This window comes from Phocoena sinus, chromosome 4, assembly GCF_008692025.1.
Source record: "Phocoena sinus isolate mPhoSin1 chromosome 4, mPhoSin1.pri, whole genome shotgun sequence".
NCBI classification, from domain to species: Eukaryota; Metazoa; Chordata; class Mammalia; order Artiodactyla; family Phocoenidae; genus Phocoena; species Phocoena sinus.
This window is the reverse complement of record NC_045766.1, coordinates 133634457-133656199: the sequence shown is the minus strand read 5'-3', so window position 1 is coordinate 133656199 and position 21743 is coordinate 133634457. Positions and strand designations below refer to the sequence as shown.

At 40.4% G+C, this 21743-nt stretch overlaps 1 protein-coding gene across 6 annotated transcripts in view; it reads left to right on the top strand.

Annotated features, from left to right (window-relative positions):
- Positions 1 to 21743, top strand: part of SYNJ1 (synaptojanin 1) — an 88203-nt gene that overhangs the window by 5509 nt on the left and 60951 nt on the right. For all 6 annotated transcript variants that reach the window (XM_032629655.1, XM_032629653.1, XM_032629659.1 and 3 more), the window contains 2 exons: positions 18799 to 18885; positions 20750 to 21017. In XM_032629655.1, the coding sequence (XP_032485546.1) occupies positions 18799 to 18885; positions 20750 to 21017 (355 nt within the window). The remainder of the gene's footprint in view (positions 1 to 18798; positions 18886 to 20749; positions 21018 to 21743) is intronic.

The following is a 21743-nucleotide window of genomic DNA, read 5'->3' as shown; positions in this document are numbered from 1 at the left end:
TGCCAATTAAAATGTGTGTGACGAATGTTCTTCATAACTGCCATAAGTACTGTTAGCAGTTTGTTTTAAAATTACTTTTCTTGAGATGGAAAATTGTATCGATTTCTTTCATTGCATTTATTTATTTAAAGAAACCTTTGGACTTCCCTGGCAGTCCAGTGGTTAAGACTCCACACTTCCACTGCATGGGGCACGGGTTTGATCCCTGGTTGGGGAACTAAGATCCCACATGCCTCGAGGCACGGCCAAAAGTGAAAAAAATAATAATAACAAAATAAAAATTTAAGAAACCTTCTGGGACGTTCTTAGGTAATAGTTAATATGTTTTTTAGCCACATGCCCATTTTCAGTGTTACTCATTTTTGAAAATTACTAGTCCAGAAAAATGTTCAGTTGAACCAAAAATTTGATGTCTGTGGAGCAGTGACTCAGTGTAGCAAGTGGACTCTCTGTGCCTGGTATACTGCGTCTGAGCCAGCATAAGCACAAGAGTGATGGTCAGCAAGTTGTAACACTACACCCTTCTTCTTGGAAACTAATTTTTTTTTTAATTTATTTATTTTTGGCTGCGTTGGGTCCCCGTTTCTGCGCGAGGGCTTTCTCCAGTTGTGGCAAGCAGGGGCCACTCTTCATCGCGGTGCACGGGCCTCTCACTATCGTGGCCTCTCTTGTTGCGGAGCACAGGCTCCAGACACGCAGGCTCAGTAGTTGTGGCTCACGGGCCTAGTTGCTCCGCAGCATGTGGGATCTTCCCAGACCAGGGCTCGAACCCGTGTCCCCTGCATTGGCAGGTGGATTCTCAACCACTGCGCCACCAGGGAAGCCCGAAACTAATTTTTTAAGAGATAAAGGAAGACATCTGTCAGTTTCGTGTTGAGTTCAGTTTTCCTCCACTTTGTACAGTTAGACACATGAAAAGACCATCACAAGGGACGGACAAGTAGCCAGTCAGATAGATACATGCTTTAAATTCACAGGCTATCTCATTATTTTACAACCCATCTCATGCTTTAGTAAAGGTAAATAATTTGCTTTATAATTGTATCCTAAATAGAAGATGGAGTAAAGGGAAGGTCAGCACATCGGAAATGGAGGCTGATGTGCGGGTCACATAGATAGTGAGCGTAACATCTGTATTAAACGTAAGAGAGGAGTTTATAAAGGGCATTGGCAATAAACTCTTTGTTGCAGCTGTTTTCCAAGTAATGTAAATACTTTTTCCTGTGATTATGTATAGCCTTGGAATGGCGCCTTTTAACTAACCCATATGTGTTTGATTTTCAATGGTTTTTTAATATTCAAATGTATATATGGTGCTCACTTTTAGGGTCCGCAGTGTTGCCCATTTATGCTGCATAGCTGTATCATAGCCTTGCTAGTTGTGTGTGGTTGGTTGACCCTCTGGGTATACAAATGTTAGTCTGAGTGGCGTCTTACTCGTTTGTTCATAAGTGAATGATTGTGCATGTGTTGTATGTCATAGTATGTCGTCACATAAAAGGGAGGGAGCAAATAACCATTACATTAAAATAATATTGGACCAAATGACTTACTTGCTCTAAACAGTTTCTTGTACCCCTTAACCTGTCTTCAGAAGTTGCATAGAGTTACAGTAGTGTGTAAATTAAATATTGTGAAGTTATGGATCACCTTTTTAAAAGACGGGGATGTACGGTGTTGATGTAAATTCCTAACTCTTAAAATGAGAGCTATCATTCTTTTGGGTGTCACATACTGGTACGGTAGGAAGGATTAATTGCGTTTATCTGTCTAGTGGTAAGATTATCTTCAGGCTTTAACTCTGGACCTGGTTTTACCCCACATTGTCCGTCTAAGTGTCTTTGTCTACCTAATTTGTTTTCTTTTATCATGGAAACCTGAGCTGTAAAACAGAGGGATAAAATTCTGGAGCTCTTTGTCACAGAATGTGAAGTGTCTTGCCTTTTCTATGAAACTGTACACGGTAAAGGAGTCATACTTGCTATTCACTGGAAGTTACTCTGCTAGTCACAACATTAAGCCAGAGAGGCCTAAGCTTTCTCTTTTATGGCATCCTTGGGGTCTTATTAAGTTTTTAACAGCACCCGTAAGCCACCGTTCTGTTCATTAAATAGTTAGGTCCAAACAATAAATATTTATGTCCTAACAACCTTTAGTAGCTGTTTGGAAAAAATATTGCAAAGAAATTGAAAATAATTTATTTCCTTCATAAATAGCCACAGTTCTTTATTTACGGTATGGGAATGCCTGTTGAGCACTGAACAGCTTTCCAGACCTTGGCACCAGATTGAAAAGCACCACGCTCATTGCCTGTTCCACGTTGATTCTGGAGCAGTACTTGTTTGTTTTTTAATCGCAGCAACCACTGAAAACCCAGCTTCACTAAGATATGATGTCTGATGTCATAAAGGAACATACTGCAATCAAATGTTAAAACTCTGAACTACCCCAAGCTAATAGTTTGGGCAGTGTCCAGCATGTGTTGAATATCTCCGTGTTTCTTTCCATTTAAAATATCCCTCGTCTCTCCTGAGAGTTTGCTGAAGTGTCCCAGACCATCTCAGCATACAGTTTAGACTGGCATTAGACATGCTTTATTTCATTTAATTCTGTGGGTTGTACTTTTATCCACATTTCGCAGATGTGGAAACTGAGGCTTGGAGAGATTAAATAACTTCTCTAATGACATAGTCTTACCATTTGCTTTTTCGCTGTAATTATTATTTATACTTTTGTTAGGGTGGTGGTTATTATTTGGGGGGGTTGAGGAATGAAGAGCAAAAAGAAAAGAATGCCAGTAGACTTTAGAGTGAAATGGTAAGCATTTTCTAATGAGGGAAGTGTTAAACTTGCTGTGTTTTTACCTACAAACTGTTAATATCTAAGAGGGAAACATGGTTTGATTTAGCGTTAGGTAATTAGAAACTTTATGTTTTAACTTTGCCAGGCCAAGTTAAATGTCAGGTTTTAGAATTTTGGATGAGTGTAGTAGGTGGTGATGACAAGCAGTGTGCATAGTTTTTTGTTTGTTTTTTTAATTGCCAAATGCTACTAGTCAGCACGATTGCCCTTTAGATAAGTTGCAGTATCTTATCCCTTTTTAAGAAAAAATTTCAAGTTGAGGAAGGAAGTGCCTTTTTTTTTTTTAAGAATTTTTTTTTTTTTTTCCTGCGGTACGTGGGCCTTTCACTGTTGTGGCCTCTCCTGTTGCGGAGCACAGGCTCCGGACGCGCAGGCTCAGCGGCCATGGCTCACGGGCCCAGCCGCTCCGTGGCACGTGGGATCTTCCTGGACCGGGGCACGAACACGTGTCCCCTGCATCGGCAGGCGGACTCTCAACCACTGCGCCACCATGGAAGCCCAGAAGTGCCTTTTTTATAGTTGACTTTTTCTGTGCAGAAAAATGAAATTTAGACTTGTTATATATCACTTTATGTTAGGGTTGCAAAAATTCATTTTCTTTTTGTAAATCATTTTTGGAATGTTCATATTTAATAGAAAAGAAAATAAATAGCAACTTAAATATCAACACTTAAAAAAAAATCAACCTTACTTCTCTATCCTGGGCAGCAGGATTAGCCTGCTAACATAGGGCCAGTAGTCGTTCCTAAGTGCCTTCATTTCTTTACCACTTAAGTGTGCTATGAGGAAATAAAAGTGAAGGCAAAAAATTTCTCTCTCACTGAACAGTAAAGCCTTGTTATGTGACTTCTTATTATATGATTTCAGGTCTCTCAGATGTTCTAAAATGTCCTTAAAATATAACTAGGCCAGGAATGTAGCAGGATACTTGCTTCTGAGCATGATGGTGTAACAGGATCTGTATTTGCCCTCCCACCTTAAATAACAACAACAAAAAAATGAACAAAAAAATGTGAAACAATTTTCAGCTCTTGAACAATAGACAGCACAAGACACTGATCCCTAAGAGAAGGGAAACAAATGAGGGGAGCCTTGCAGTCACTGCCTTGAGAGCTTCCAGGCTACAGCAGCAGCAGGGTCAACCCAGACAAAGCCTGGCAGTCTCCCTGAGTTGAGGAGATAGAGTAGGGGCTTCGGCGAAACGCGAGCATCTAGAATTCTCAGGACTAAGTACCAGAAAAGGTATAACTGCACGGAGCTCCTGAGATGTGTAGCGGATTCCACTTGAGGCATCAGCTGAGTTCTGATTGGTGCCAGTGTATGAGGAAGCTATCAAGGCAGGAAAGAACCACCAAAGAGGAGCAGGCAGAAAAATTCCTGGAGCTCAGGGCTGGGAATAGTTCATGCTCCAAACAGCCAGAATGGAGAAAACTGGTAATACTTGGGGGATTGGGTTGAACACTCAGAGAAGGGTATATTACTTCAGTAGTGGGGCCAAGTAGCTCTAGACCACATGCTGCTCTGGTCCTGCATGACAGAGCTTCAAAGCAAGACCCAAAGGGGTCAGACTGTTTCCAGATAATTTCCAAATAACTCAACTGTATCCCAGAATAAAGATTAAGACTGTTTATAGGAATACAAAATGTATATACATATATATCCAGCATTCAACCCTGTCAATTTCACAGTGTCTGGCATTCAGTTAAAAATTACCATGCGTGAAACGAAGCAGGAAGATATACCCTGTAATGCGGAGAAAAGTCAATCTGTAGAAACAGATGCTCAAATTAATAAGAACATTAAAACGGCTATTATAAATATAGTCCATATGTTCAGGAACACAGGAAAGAATGAGCATGTTAAGGAGAGACATGAAAAATGTAAAGGCCCAAATCACACTTCCAGAATTGAAAAAAAACAATGTCTGAGATGAAAACAATACACTGATGGGGATTAATAGATTAGACTCTGCAGGATAAATGAGTGGCGAATTTGAAGACAAAATAATAGAAACAACCCAAAATGAAGCACAGGAAAGCAGACTAAAATAGATAAACAGAGCATCAGAGGGCAGTGGGACAACTTCAAGTGGCCCCATATGTATGCGCAGTTGGAATCCTAGAAGGAAGGGGGTGGAGCAGGAAAATATTTGAAGAAATAATGGCTGACAAGTTTCCAAAATTGATGAAAACTATAAATCCATGGATCCAAGAAGCTAAATGAACCCCAAGCAGAAGAACCATGAAGAGAAAGAACTACACCCAAATATGTGATCAAATTGCTTAAAACGGTGACGCAGAGAAAAATCCTAAAAACAGCCCAGGAAAGAAAAAAAAAAATGATATACACGTAGAAGAAGGAAGAAATAAATCATGATGGACTTCTTCAGAAACAGTCCAAGCCAGATGAGAAAGAGCTAGATCTTTATTATTTATTTTTATTTTTATTTTTTTTTTACATAGAGCTAGATCTTTAATGTACTGAAATGGAAAAAACAGCCCTGAAACTGTCCACCTAGAGTTCTGTACCCAGTCACAAACAAAGATGATGTAAAGACTTTCAGATGTTCAGAAGCTTAAAAAAATGAGCCAGTTATATGAGTAGCAATTTAAATAGTATTGCTTTCCTTTGCATCTAGCGCCAGTACATTCAGAAATTTTGAGGTTGTAAAGTCTGAATCAGTGACATTTTGTTACTTAGTTATGTTTTAACTCTAAGCTTGAAAGAGGTAGAAAGAGTGGAATAGATAAGTGCAGTTGGGGTTAGTCTTGTAAGCAGAGTGCCAAAAGGAGGTATATATTTAAAAATTGCATATCATGTTTTTACTGGTGACAGTTTAAATTTGCTTGAGTTTTTTAATGGTTGTTAATAAGAATTTGTGTTTATCTTTTTCCACTAAAATAGATTTTGCAAGTGAAAGCCATTGTTATTCCTCTGTAATGTTACACAATATAAGCAATGCATTCACATTGGAGTGCATTTCATAGCTAATGAACTAATCAAATTACTGTGAGTACATTTGGCATTTGGAGATATGCATTAACTCTTCGTGGTCAACTGGACACCAATTTAATTACTCCCTCAGTTCAGGCTGAAAGAATTTATGCGCTCTTTATACTCCTGGATGATTTTAAGATACCTTAGTCAGTTAAAAGAAAAAATAAAAAACAAAATACTTCTTATTAAATTATTAACTAAAACATATTGAATGTTATTAAAATACTCTCTTCTTCCCTTTTATTATAGTCTTCTTACATAACTTTATAAAGTTTGTTTGCTTATATAAACTAGGTCTTCGCAATAAATATTTATTATGGGTTATGTTTCATTTTGTTCACTAGTCGACCGTAGGATTGCTGTTGTCTGTTGAATACCTTACTGAAAGGTAGATAAACAGCCTTTTAATATCCTGTGGACCATGTTCGAAGTATAGGCAGGATGAATCTTATTGTTATTTATTTTATTTTTTAAATTAAAAAAAATATATTTTATTTATTTGGCTGTGCTGGGTCTTAGTTGCGGCACACGGGCTCTTCGTTGCGGCATGCGGATCTTTCAGTTGTGGCAGGCATGTGGGATCTAGTTCCCTGACCAGGGATTGAACCCAGGAACCCTGCATTGGGAGCACGGAGTCTTAACCACTGGACCATCAGGGAAGTCCTGAATCTTATTATTAAGTAAATTCCTAGCTGGTTGTACATTAGTGCTCATTAGTGGTCTGTCTTAGTCAACGTTGGGGATGTGACTTTGGCCTATCTTGTTTCACAATTTGATTATTTTCTTGGAGAATGGGGTAGAAAGGTCGTTATCAGATTTGTAGTTGTTGCAAAGCTGTGCGGGACTGTTACAGAGCTGGGTAGAATAATTATTTATTTTGGATGGCACAGTTGAGATCCAATTTTTTTTCAAACTGAGAAAATGGGTTAGAACCTACAAAATGAAAATGCCCTCCCCCTTGTTTGAGTTTTGTGTCCATTCCTGAACCAACTGCTGTGGCTACAGGGATATCAGGTGCTACTTGGGTTGGGCAGATGATTGGCAAAAGAAGGTAGAAATTTCTATGATTGTTTGAGTTCCCATAAAACCCCACCTGTACCATGGCTACATAGTAAGGGAGGGTGGGCACAGGTACTGGGTCGATGGTCACCTTGACCACTGCATTCCTTCAAATCTGCTCTCCTTCAGTCTTCCTTATCTCAAGGGATTGCTCTCCATCCACCTAGCTGCTTAAACCAGAACTTAAGAATCACCCTCTACACCTCCTTCTCTCTCATTTCACACATTCACTCCATTACCAAGTACAGTCAACTCAACCTCCTAATTTCATTGAGAATCCACGCAGTTCACCGTTTCAGCTGGTTCTACACCAGTCAAGCCACTGCAGTCTCTTTCATGGACCATTATAATAGCCTCCTTAAATGGTCTCCCTGCTTCCACTCCCCCTACCCACTCTCCAGTGTTCTTAAATACACAGTTTAGATCTTATTATTCCCCTGCTTAATACCCTTCAGGGGTTGGTCACTGAACTTAAAATCCAAACTCTTTAAAATGACCTGCAGTAAAATCGAGTCCGTCTCCCTCTTCAGTCGTACACTGTACCGTCTGTTGGTTTCTGTGTTCCAGCCACATTGGCCCTTTTTTTTTTTAGTTCTGAATGTATCAAATTCTTTCTGATCTCAGGGTCTTCACAAAAGCCGTTCCTTCTGCTCAGGATTTTATTTTTAAAGATAAACTTGTTTGCACACATGGAAACGTATATAAACGATAAATGTTCGACTTGATGACTTATTACAGAGTGAACATATTCATGTTACCACTACCAGGTCGAGAATAGAACGTTATTGCTGGCTCTTCAGAAGATTCTCTCATGTTCCTTTCCAATTATCTCCATCATGATCTGCAAAGATAATCACTGTCCTGACTTCTTAACTCATAGATTAGTTTTATCTGGTTTTCAACTTAACATAAATGGAATCATTCAATATGTATTCTGTTGTGCCCAGCTTCTTTCATTCAGTGTTAAATATGGGAGATCATGCATGTTGTAGCGTATAGCAGTGGTTTATTCATTTTTATTGCTGTGTAGTATTCCATTGTATGAATATTCCACTATTCTGTTGACATTTGCTTTCTTTCCAATTTTTCCTATTATAAGTGACACTAGTATGAATATCCTTTTACATGTCTTTTGGTGCACATACATACATATTTCTGTTGGATATTTTCTTAGGAATGGAATTTCTGCTCGTAGGGCATGTGGATGTTGTCTGGAACACTTTTACCTGCACTCTGAATTTGGCTAACTTCCTGTTTATTCTTCAGGTTTCAACTTAAAGGTCACTTCTGCAGGCAGCCAGGCCTATTCTAACCACCACCGTCCCCCACAAACAATTTTAGATTAGGTCCTCCTGTTGCAGTCTGTTGGAACTCCATCACTGTACTTAGTATAATTCATAATTTTGCAGGTATATGATTATGTAATGCCTGTCTTCCCAGTGGAAGGTATTGGGGCACCGACTTTTTTTTATTCCTAGAACTTTGCCAGGATCCTGGTATATGGTAGGCATTCAGTAGATACTTGTTGAACAAATGAGTGAAAGGTTACTTTTATTTTGAAATGTTGCCAAGATTGGGATGTGCAGTTTATATAGAACGCTAATTTGGATAGCTGAGTGTCTTTCAGCTGGAATTTTAGCTATTTACTAATACAAAGAAAACCTTTTTCCTTTAAAGTAATTTTCTCTTTATGTGTGATGAAATGGAAAGAGTCTTTACCACCAGCTGGCTATATGATCTTGGACGAATCACCTAGTCTTTTTCTTCTGAAAATGAGTAGCTTGGACTGCACGATCTCAAGGATCCTCTGACTAGAGGCTCTCTGCTTCTACACCAGAGTGGTACCTGCATGCAAATAAGCCGGCCACAAACTGCGGTGCATGCAACCACAGGCAAATTGTGTTTCTAGGAAGGTTGTGCTAATTTGTAATCCTGTTTTCATATTCTTACTGGCTTTCTTCAGCTTGGTCTTCTGTATCATCAGCTGAGGAAAGACAGTCTGTTCCCACCTGGAAGGTTTGAGCCACAGCAGAATGTTGACCTTGGATGGCAGGACCTTCAGTGGGTAGCGTAATTATTTAGTTTGAAATATTGTTAATTCATCAGAAGTTAGAGAAATCTACATTCAAATTTAATCTTCAAAGTACCATTTAGGTTTTTAGAGAAATGACTTTTTATCTATCTGAATGTCTTAGATAATAAGTTAATTTTATTTCTTTCCATTCAGATGGTAGAGTTAGCAAGGCAGATGTGACCATCGTGTTGCAGTTATCCTATGTTTAATGAGCCTGTATTTTAGAGACACAACTCATGAAAATCAAGACATAGGTATATGATTATGTTTTCATCTGAATTTCTGTAGCCTGATCTTATGTTTCTTAATTGCCTTAACTTCTCATTTGAGAAGGGCGGGTGTAACACCAGCAATGCTGAGTAATGCCAGCTGTGTCATATGACAGAGTGCTATAAAATAAGCCAGTCCAGCAAAAAAAGGTGTTGAGTAATGTGATAGAGAACAATAGGTATGTTAAATTTTGATAGAGAACAATTGATATATTTATACTCTGAGTGTTTTCTGTAGTCTATAAACAGATAATCTCTATACCTTCTATTTTCATTACTTTCCTGTAGTTTAAATAGGAGACGTAGATTAGGGCTGCCTTCAGTCATGAATTTGTTCAGTTAAAAAACTCTGAAACAGGCACAGAGCTAAAATAATGAATAAGTTATCTGTATTAAGTTGTGGGATATCACTAGCTTGTGGCTTTACGTAGTTTTAAAGACTTCTTAACTACTTCTGTGATGACACGTAAAGGTAAGCTTATGATTTTCCAGCTACAAGTTTGACAGGAGGATGTGAAAGCTAATTTATTTAGGATGAATGTAAGGAAAACATTTGTGACAGAGTATTAGCAATATTTACCCTTCGTGGGCTCTCCATTCTATAATTGCCGAGTCTGCTTCTTTCCCAATTTGTTATATATCTGTTATTTGATGAATATATGATAGACTTGGGAAGAGCAGGCCATGGGGCCATTCTCAAGGCTGTAGAACTTATTGCTCCCTTTCAAGTTTATAAAAGTCCTAGTGCCCATTGAACTTTTGCCTACTTGGAGGAAAATACCTCTCGGATCACTTAGAATCCCAGTAGCCTGTCCTCTCCCACTGACTGGCCAGGTTATCTTGTCTTCTCTCCTCTCTGAATTTATCCAGGATACCAAAGAATGTTGTCAGAATAAATTTTTTTTTAATTTAAAAAAATTTTTTTGTGGTACACGGGCCTCTCACTGTTGTGGCCTCTCCCGTTGCAGAGCACAGGCTCTGGACGCGCAGGCTCAGCGGCCATGGCTCACGGGCCCAGCCGCTCCGCGGCATGTGGGATCTTCCTGGACCAGGGCACGAACCCGTGTCCCCTGCATCGGCAGGCGGACTCTCAACCACTGCGCCACCAGGGAAGCCCTGTCAGAATAAATTTTATCTGGGGAAGTATCAAACAGACATCAAAGAAGAGAGAATAGTGTCGTTGATTCCCATGTATCTGCCAGCCAACCTCAGCGATTATCACAGACACTTTTTAAAATATATTTATCGATTTATTTATTTATTTATGTCTGTGTTGGGTCTTCGTTGCTGCACGCAGGCTTTCTCTAGTTGCAGTGAGCAGGGGCTACCCTTCGTTGTGGTGCGTGGGCTTCTCATTGCGGTGGCTTCTCTTGCTGAAGAGCACGGGCTCTACGTGCGCGGGCTTCAGTAGTTGTGGCGTGCGGGCTCAGTAGTTGTGGCTTGCGGGCTCTAGAGCGCAGGCTCAGTAGTTGTGGCACACGGGCTTAGTTGCTCCTCGGCATGTGGGATCTTCCCGGACCAGGGCTCAAACCCGTTCCCCTGCATTGACAGGCGGATTCTTAACCACTGCGCCACCAGGGAAGTCCAATCACAGACGCTTGTGTTTATCTATATCCCCTATCTGCTATTCCCGCCCCCCCCACCGCCACCACTGTTTATTTTGAAGTAAACCCTGGACATCATTTAATTTCATCCATAAGTATTTTTTGAGAATAAATGTTTATGGCACATATTTTATTTTGCTTTAAATTCTTTTCTATGACCTGATTCATATTCATACATTCACTAGGAGTAGATTCAGAGGCCCTTCAGATGATCAGTTCTAATGACGTGAGAATATGTTAAAAATATAGCTATAATTATAAATTTATGCTTAAGATAGCTCTGTGTTCTCAGGAAATGCACATTTGCACTAGATTGATGACTAAGATTTAAAGCACGAATGAAAGATAGTGTTGAATGTGACATGAGAAGAAAAGTTTTTCCAGTTAAAATAAGGAAAATAAGGAGGTTAGTTACTGTTGTTGCCTGAGGTGTCACAGCAGTAACTTCAGAAGCCAGGCTCTGTCTTACCTTCCGGGCTTAACAAATGAGCTGAAGACATGTGGCCCTCCTTACCTCAGCTGAACTGCACAAGATCTTGATCAGCTCAGAATGACTCCTAAAACAATGGGCTTCTTGGCTATTCCTACCTACCTGTGGTTAGAAATCAGTCACTTGTAAAAAGAAAGGTTTGTTTTTCCTAGCGTTTCGTTTGTTTAATAACAACATGAAAAGGAGGAAAAAAAACCCACTTCTCTTTCAAGAAGCAGTCTGTTGCCCTCATGGAAAGCGTAGTAGATAACCTTGAAAGACAGCACTAGCAAGAGAGTGAGTAGCCTGAACTTCCGTATCACCACGTTTCCTGAACTTTCATTTCTGCTCGTTGTTTCCTCTGAGCTCTCCACAACCCCTGCCATTTTATACGCTCCGCAGCTTACACCCTGGTTAGCAGTCATTTAACAGTGCCCATTTTCCCATCCTCACCTTCACACCCCACGACAGACATGATGTCACTGTGAGGAGCTGTTAAACTTCAGTAATGAAGGCATTCAAATGCTGTCAATGGTAAGATAAAATGTTTATCTTTTTATGCATTATTTATAAGGTTTTTTTTAATTTTTAATTTTTTTTTTAATTTTTTTTTTTTTTTTTTTTTTGGTACGCGGGCCTCTCACTGCTATGGCCTCTTCCATTACGGAGCACAGGCTCCAGACGCGCAGGCTCAGCGGCCATGGCTCACGGGCCCAGCCGCTCCGCGGCATGTGGGATCTTCCCGGACCGGGGAACGAACCCGCATCCCCTGCATCAGCAGGCGGACTCCCAACCACTGCGCCACCAGGGAAGCCCAAATTTTTTTTATTTAAAAAAAAAATTATTATTACTACTATTTTTGGCTGCGCTGCGCAGCTTGTGGGATCTTAGTTCCTGAACCAGGGATTGAACCCAGGCCCCCTGCAGTGAAAGCACAGTGTCCTAACCACTGGATTGCCAGGGGATTCCCCTTATGTATTAATTTTAAAACTTAACGAAACATTCCCTTTTGTGCCCAAATCTCTCAATTTATTTTTGTCTATTAGGTGAATACTTAATCAATAGCTGCAGTGTTTAGAGTCACTGTGTTAGGTGGGCATCATGTTGAGGTATAAAGAAATCAGACTTAGTTTCTGTTGCTGCTAGTAGACGAGTGTCTGTGGCATAGAGTAGAGAGAAGAAAGAGATTTCCTTCCAGCCAGAGTCATCAGAGGAAACTTCAGGAAGAAAGCGGCATTTTTTGTTAGGTATTGAAAGATGGGTAATATTTGGAAACACAAAGATGGCTAACAAGTATTCGGGGTGGAAAGAACGTGGCGAACAGCGAAAGAGGGGAGGGAGGGGAAAGAACATAGAGCCTGTAGGAGGGGAACACGTTACTCATTTTGGCTAAGGCCTGGGATGCAAGGGGAGACTATTAAGGGAAGAAGAAAGATGGGGATGGATTGAGTAAAGTCGTTACAAATGCTGTGTTTTATCTAAAGGTTATACACATTATTTTAAAGTGTTATGGCTTTCTTTCTTTTTTTAAATTAATTTATTCATTTTTGGCTGTGTTGGGTCTTGGTTGCTGCACGCGGGCTTTCTCTAGTTGCGGTGAGCCGGGGGGGCGGGGCTTCTTTTCATTGCGGTGCCTTGGCTTCTCATTGTGGTGGCTTGTCTTTGTTGTGGAGCACAGGCTCTAGGCGCGTGGGCTTCAGTAGTTGTGGCTCGCGGGCTCTAGAGCGCAGGCTCAGTCGTGGCGCACGGGCTTAGTTGCTCCACGGCATGTGGGATCATCCCAGACCAGGACTCGAACCTGTGTCCCTGCATTGGCAGGTGGATTCTTAACCACTGTGCCACCAGGGAAGTCCCATGGCTTGCTTTTTTTTTTTTTTTCCCCATGGCTTTCTTATTTTAAGTAATCTTTTTATAGTGGAGGAATCTCAAATTATTTTCTAGAATTAAGTTACCAGAGAAATGGGACAATAATTTAATTAGATCCCTTCTAATCATATATTTCTCTGGATTTCATGGAGTTTCACAAAAGAAGGGAATCTTTTTCCCCCAATTAAAAAAATATATATGGGGAGGGAATAAAATGGTAAAGAGTTTATCTTCATGCCATTTAGAGAAAAAAGCTTCATAACTTAGGCATAGGCACATGTATTTTCAAAGTTATTTTTGCTGGCTACATTAAGAAAAATTTTTTAAATTTTTAAATAATTTCAAATATATGGAAAAGTTGAAGTTCAGTACAAAAGAACTTTTTTTTTCTGAACTATTTAAGACTACTAAGTTGCCAACAAGTTACCCTGTCACCCCCAAATACTTTATTACATATTTCCTAGAAAGGTATTCACCTACGTAACTACAATATAATCATCAAAATATTAACATTGGTACCTTACTGCTGTCTAATCCTCAGACTCCATTTAAGTTCATCAATTGTCCCAACAATGTCTTTCGTAGCAAAAAAGATCCAGTTGAATTTTGTGCATTTTATTTAGTTATCATGTCTCTTTAGTCTCCTTAAATGCGGAAAAGTTTCTCAGGCTTTGACGTTTATGACCATAAGACTTTTGAAGATCAAGGCCATCTTCATTGTTTTGTAGAATGTCCCTCACTCTCGGTTTGTCTTATGGTTCCTCATGCTCAGATTGAGGTTATCTTGGCAGGAATATTACAGAAGTGCTGCTGCGTTCTTTTCATTGTATCCTGTCAGTTGACACAATCTTGACTTGCCCCATTACTGTTGGTGTTCACTTGGATTACTTGGGTTAAGGTGGTGTCTGCCAGGTGTCTCTGGCTGGCTCTTTTTTCCTTTATAATTAATAAGTGTTTGGAGGTGAGGTACTTTGAGATTATGTATGGTCCCATTTCAGTTTATGGGTTTATTCAGTGGGTTGTAATCTGTTACTCTTATAATTTATTTTGATGCTCAAATTGTCCCAGATTTCACCAGTAAAAGAAGCCCCTTTAAGCCAGCTTCTGCATTTTTGTAACATGCCACCATCATTCTTTGAACACTCCCTTACTTTCTGGTGCAGAAACATGTTATAGGCTCATCTTGTCCCTGCCCTTCCCCTGGAATTCGCTGTTTCTCCGAGGAGTCCTAGTTCCTTTTAGTGGAGAATGGCATTAGAAGGCAAGGTTTGGGTGCTAGGTGTGCTGTTTGTTATTGGAGTATTGCTGGTCGTGGTCCTGTCAATGGCTAGAGCTAAGGAGAACATGTAAGTGTATATGATATGCATACATAGTTATACCCACCCATTTATATCTCTGTCAGTCTGTCTCACTAGAGAACCGTGAGTTCATACTGGTAACTCCAATTCTGATCAGCCCTGCAGTGTCCTTTCTAGTTTTCTCTCTTTCCATGTTTGCAGTTCCCTTCTCTGACAGCGAGAAGCCTGCCCCTGTGGGCTTTGATCCTTCCCCTGTGCATAACCACTCTCCTGTGGCCCCTGCAGCCTCCTCCACCGCGTGGCTGCCTTCTTCACCCCAGTGGGGCTCCAGCACCCTGCCTGGGGCTCCCTCCAGTGCACCCTGCCTTCTCATCCCGTGCCAGGCCACTCCTACTGTCTCTGGATGGACACCACCCTCCTCACTCAGACTTCAGCATCTCCTGCCCGGCTGCTCCTCCCCCCAAGTGGATGCTTTCTTTCCCCACCTCTGGCTTCAACTCCATGAACAGGGCCACCCTTCTTACTCTACCTAGACTCTCACAGCCTGCAAAGGACCTCCTTCCATCCACCCCAAACGTTTGAAGCGTAAATGGAAAAATAGGTAATCATCTGCAGTCCTTTAGATTAAAAATATTTAAGAAGAAAACACTTGGTTTTCTTTTATGAAATTGGAAGTGTCTAGAGTTAAACGTTCGTATGGCTCTGAAATTGCATTCGCCAGTTCATTGAACATAAATTACTGAACCCCTCCTGGGTGCCAGGCACTGAGCTAGGTCACCGGGGATAGGACGGTGAGCTAGACAAAGCCCCTTCCCTCATGAAGCTGCATTCTCTGACTCTGTTTAAGCTTAAACAGGTTAGTAGCAAATTAGTAATCTCTCTAAGCCTGTTTCCTCATGTCAAGTGGAAGTAGTCGCAATTCTGCTCATGGGGTGCTTGTGGAAATTGAATAACACATGAAAAATACCTATCCCAGTAACTAGTTAGCTACTGTCTTGATCATCACAGAAACAATATACAAGTACCTCAGCTAAAATAATATTCGTCACTCTAAAAAAATCATTAAAATTTTTCATTTAATATTTTGAGGGGAAACCCAAAAAATTCCTGGCAGGGAAGATGAAATCTCATCTATTCTTTGAATCTTTTTTTTTTCTTTTAGCATACTTTTATCTAAGAATATGCACTTTAGTTTAAATTGTGTGTTTAAATGTGTCCTGTTTCTTGAGCCTCAGAATATAATACAAAAGCACAAATAACCAGGCAACATGACATTTGTCTGCATGTTTGTATCAGGTGACAGTCTAATAGATGGGTCTTCTTTGGGCCTGAAAGACATGGTAGATTCATATGTTTGGAGCACAGTTAATGAAAAGGTAATTATTATGTATTATTAGAGAGAGAACATTTTGTTGCAGGATAATTTGTTATAAAATGACTTTCTCTTTTCTAAGGGAAGCTGATGACTTAATATTAAAAATTATTTTCTTTTTAACCCTTACTAGCTGCTGGTATTGGAACCCAACTGGTTGCTGCTAAACTGATAGATACATCTAGTAATGTCTATATTATTCTACCAGTGATAGTATTTGAAATGCATATAACATGTAACCTGTAAAACTCTGGAATAGTATTTGCCCTGGAAGCCATGCCTTCTATCATCAGAGATAGCAAGCCTCTCTAAGGTTTGCTTTTGTACATGTGGTACTCTTAACAAGGCAGTATTTAGGGGAAGGAGTTCCTGTTTTACTTTATAAAATATTAAAATTTATGTTGTGATGTTTTCTAGCTGTGTTCCTTGTCACTGAATGTTAGGAGTAACTGTTCTCGAAATATATGGTGCAGTAATAATAATAGGAACTCTAGGAATGCAGAATGAAATTCAAATCCCCATAACTTTAGTGGCTTGGTGAAATCTTCCTCACTCCCTAACTTCATACTGGGTGGTTTGATAAAGATAAAGACCTACCCCTAATAATGAACATACTAGAAAATTGTGACAGTATCAGCTAATTGAGTGACTGAGTCCTTTAGTCTCATAAGGCCTGTGCTGCCAGCTAGCAGAGCACAGCTCATTCGAAGGCAGAAATGGGATAACTAGGAAGAAGCATAAGAGTAGATGGTCTGAAAAGAGGTGAGGCAGGCGGAGAAAGTGAGCTGGTCTGTAGAACCCTGGAGAAGAGCTTCAAAACAAAGGAAAAGAGCTCTAATGCAGAGTACTATGGGATATTAGGAAAGCAGTAGACTGAGAAGATAGCCATTTTGTTGGCAATAAAGGTCGACAGAGAGGGACTTCCCTGGTGGTGCAGTGGTTAAGAATCTGCCTGCCAATGCAGGACACACGGGTTCAAGTCCTGGTCTGGGAAGATCCCACATGCCGCAGAGCAACTAAGCCCGTGTGCCACAACTACTGAGCCTGTACTCTAGAGCCCGTGAGCCACAACTGCTGAGGCTGCAGGCCACAACTACTGAAGCCCGTGTGCCTAGAGCCCATGCTTCGCAACAAGAGAAGCCACCGCAATGAGGAGCCCATGCACCGCAATGACGAGTAGACCCCGCGGGCTTCCCTGGTGGCGCAGTGGTTGAGAGTCCACCTGCCGATGCAGGGGACAAGGGTTCGTGCCCCGGTCCGGGAAGATCCCACATGCCGCGGAGCGGCTGGGCCCGTGAGCCATGGCTGCTGAGCCTGCGTGTCCGGAGCCTGTGCTCTGCAATGGGAGCGGCCACAGCAGTGAGAGGCCCGCGCACCGCAAAAAAAAATAATAATAAAAGAGTAGATAGACCCCGCTTGCCTCAACTAGAGAAAAGCCCGCGCGCAGCAATGAAGACCCAACGCAGCCATAAATAAATAAATAAATAAATTTTAAAAATGTACTATAATTCTGTATCAGAATGTAATTTATTAGAATTTATAACATACTATCGTTCATGTACAGATCATAGAGGAATGGGGAAAGGGAAAAGGGGTAAGTGCAAGAGATAAGAGGTAAATGAGGAGTGAACCAGTCAGCTAAGAGGTGAGTTGGTGGGTTGTGGGTAGGGAGTGGATAAGGGAAGTCAGTAAAGAAGAAAACTGGAAGGGAAAGGATAGAATGAGAAAGAGGCTTATACCTTTCCAGATTTGTAGACCTTAGAATGTAGTATTTGTACTCGTCCATTGAGTTACTAGCTGTGGTTTATGTTTCTTTGGTTCTGTGTTCAATTTTTAATAAGTGTATTTGCTAAGAACTAGGCATTTTCCTTTAAAGCTTCAGGATTTGTTTTTTTGTTTGTTTTGTTTTGTTTTTTCTGAATAGAATAACCACAACAGCCTGTCCTAGGGAAATTAATCTGTGGGTTATATTCATTAGCAGATAACATTAACTTCATAGCAGAAGAAATAAATCCAGACAAAGGCCAGACTGACGATTTCTCCCCTGCTAGACTCTGTGGTCAAGTATTGCCATTAGCTTTCATTATTTAAACGTTAGTAGCCTTCTGTGCGTCAAGCACTGTTCTAAGTGTCAGGGATGAAAGGATGAATAGGACAGAATTCCTGCCTTCAAGGAGCAGGCTGGCTAATGAGAAGGACAAGCGATGAGTATATTTTAAATGTTTGGGCAACGTGAAGAGGGAGCTCTGTGAAAGACCTGTGCCTGGAGGAGTAAAGAAAGGTTTCCAGAAAGTGATTTTGTGCCTGTGTTTTTATAGGGTGAATAGAATTTTGCCAAGAGGCAAAGGTTGTGTATAGAGTCTTTCAGGCAGAAAGCCAGATCGCTGTGCAAAGGTACAGAAATGTAAAAGACCATGCTTGGGCCATAGTGATAGTTTAATATGATTGGAACCTAAGATGCAGGAGGTGGGAAGGAGAGGAGAGTTATGAAAAATGAAGCAGAAAGGGTATGTTGAGGCCAGATTCTGGAAGACTCTTTGTTAAGGAGTTGGGTGTTGTCCTATAGGGGATATCATAACAGAGAGTGTTCCTGGTATTAGAGTAGGTGAACAGATCAGTGGAACAGAGAAGAAAATTCAAAAGCAACCTCCAAAACGTGAATATTGTTAAAGGTAGTACTTCAGATCTTTAGGAGAGGATGGATTAGGGAATAGATGGGGCTGGAGTAACTTGTTAATTCTTTGGGAAAAACCGTTAATTTACTGGTTTGAAAAAATATTTTATGCGTTGCATTTATGTTAAGAATATCAGGTTTAGATTTGGACATTTTTGCTTGAAACTCTGGCTTTAGAGCTAAATAGAATCTGATGTTTCAGGTCCTTTTTCTTACCCTAAAACTTTTATTTATTGATTTATTTATTTTTATAGCATCAGCAGAAAAAGAAGCAATCAAGAGTACATACTCCAAAGTTCTAGACGCCTATGGACTTTTAGGTGTTTTACGACTAAATCTTGGTAAGTAGTCGATATAGTTGATCCATTTTTTTCATTTCTGTTTTTGTAATTCTAAGGATTTGAGAGAGACTATCTATTTCAGACTCTGTATCTGAGCTGTAAGTGTGGTAACAGCTTTTAAACCTTAATTAAGCTAATCTTGAGATAATCTTCTTGCCCGAAAAGGCATGCTACGCGCTCATGCTCTTGAGATTTTAAGTTCCAGAGACAGCGTCCTATTTGAACACTTTAAGAGACTGGCATCAGTTGTCAAAAGAGAAAATCAGGGCATTGCCCTTTTTCTTTGTTTCAGTGCATTTAGGAAAAGATGTTTTAGTGGGAACCACGCACTGATTTCCCTGGTTTATAGTGGAAAAGACATCTGCATTGTATTCAAAAGGTCTCAGTCGAGCCTGTGTCTGCTACCTAGTGTCACCACGGGCTGCAAAGTAACCTTTATGATTCTATAACGGTGTGACTCGGAGCGTGGCCCAAGGACTGGTTACGTTCCATAAACTGTTTTGTTATTGGTCTGGATGAGAAAAGAAGCCAGCACCATCGTGCAAATCAACACATGGCTTCCTTCATTGATAAAGTCTTACTATGGAGAAAAAAAGAAGTCAGCGAAACCAAATGGTGAACTTAGTGATGTCATTTTCTGTTGTAGGAGAAGCACCTTTTCTCACCATGAACTGGTACCTGTGAACTGGTTCATGGGGCATACTTTGAGGAGCTCTGGTCTATCAAATGGAGATTTGCCATATGTTATGAATCTATCACATGTAAAGTACTGTGCCTAGTGCTTAGCTAATACTGTCTTGGGTCATCCTCACAGTCCAGTGAGATTTGTTTTAATCTTATTTTCTAAGGGTGGATATCTCAGGTTGGTTATGTTAACACAGTGAAGTTGGTTTGGATAATAAGTAATGGAGGAGCCAAGGCGCAGGGTGCTTCTGCCTATGTTAAAGCCCACGTTCAAAGTACACCGCTGCTGGTGGTTAAGAATCCGCCTGCCAATGCAGGGGACACGGGTTCGAGCCCTGGTCCGGGACAATCCCACATGCCGCAGAGCAGCTAAGCCCGTGCGCCACAACTACTGAGCCTGCGCTCTGGAGCCTGCACGCCGCAACTGCTGAAGCCCGCGTGCCTAGAGCCCGTGCTCTGCAACAAGAGAAGCCACCGCAGTGAGAAGCCCGCACACCGCAACGAAGAGTAGCCCCCGCTCACCGCAATTAGAGAAAGCCTGTGCGGAGCAACAAAGACCCAGCGCAGCCAAAAATAAGATTAATTAATGAATTAAAACAAACAAACAGAAAAAACAAAGTACACCACTGCTGAATTCCACCTTCATACCCATTGCACAGAATTTTTGTCAATACTAGATGAAAATCCTTGAGTTTTTTATAAGCCAAATTGCTTTATAAATTGTTTCCAAGGACTTTTTGTCCACATAGCAGCAGCAGCAGCTCACATTTATGTGCCATGTTTTCAACCTTACTATTTACACAGAACTCTCACATTCATTGTCTTGTCTGAACTTTCTAACAGTCTTAAAGGAAAGGTAGGGAAGATAACGCATATATATTTTTTTAATTTGATAAATCTTGCATACCCTTCAATTAAGTAGAGGAACAGTTTCATAAATGTGAGATTATTCTGTTAATGTTTAAATGCTTCATTATACTGAATGTATTTAAACAAGGATTTTTTCCCCTAACTTTTGCCAAAATCTAGTTGTGAACTTAAACATGTCTATGATAAACTTAAAATAACCACAAGGCCAGATTTTCAAACATGGAGACACGAGAAGGAAGGCGGAAGAAACTTTGAATAGCTTGAGAAGCATCGGGACTTTTCATCCAATTAAAGTCTTTGGTTTTTGCAGGTGATATTATGTTACATTATCTGGTCCTCGTCACTGGATGTATGTCTGTTGGAAAAATTCAAGAATCCGAAGTTTTCCGAGTTACTTCCACTGAATTTATATCACTACGAATCGATTCTTCAGATGAGGATCGCGTTTCAGAAGTGCGAAAAGTGTTGAACTCAGGAAACTTCTATTTCGCATGGTCTGCATCTGGAGTCAGTTTGGATCTGAGTCTTAATGCCCATCGTAGCATGCAAGAACATACAACCGATAATAGATTTTTCTGGTGAGTTCATATTACATTTTTCCCTTTGTAATCACGTGCTGTGCAACCTAGAAGGTTGAACAGTTATTTCCAGAGATAGCAGCAGTGGGCATTGTCCATTGAGCACACCGCTCTTTCCTGCTACGGTATCCTCAGCAGAGCATAGCAGGCATCCACTGTCATTTTTTTAAAGTTGTCGTGTGATGTGAAACCCATTTACTCTCCCTGATCTAGACTGACCTTCCATTTCAGACATATATTTAAAATATTTATTTTAAAATTAGGAACGAATTAATCGTAATACAATTGTGTTACTCACATCCGCTGTTCTCAGTTTTGAGGTCTTGTCTCTGGCAGCATTGCCTCTCTAAGCCCACATTCCCTTATTATTTTTAATTTTAAGGTTGTAAGTAGATGCTCTTGATTCAAGAGCAACCGACTACGAGGAAATAGTACGCTGGGATAAAGTTTAGTACTGTAATAAAATAAGACTTAATAAAACTTACCATAATAAAATATGTAACTGTGCCGTGTTTCACGATTATGCGTAAGTGTGCTGTATTGTAAGTAAGCACTAAGGGGGGCAGGGCCCACATGACTGTAATTAGTATCACTTTACTGGAGCCGACCAGATTTCTAGTATAGCCGTTCTCTTGTCCACAGTCAGCATCGATGTTGACTTTTTTCTTCCTTAACACAACGGACAAATTTTATTTCATTTGTTTACTTATGTTATAAGGCCAAAGT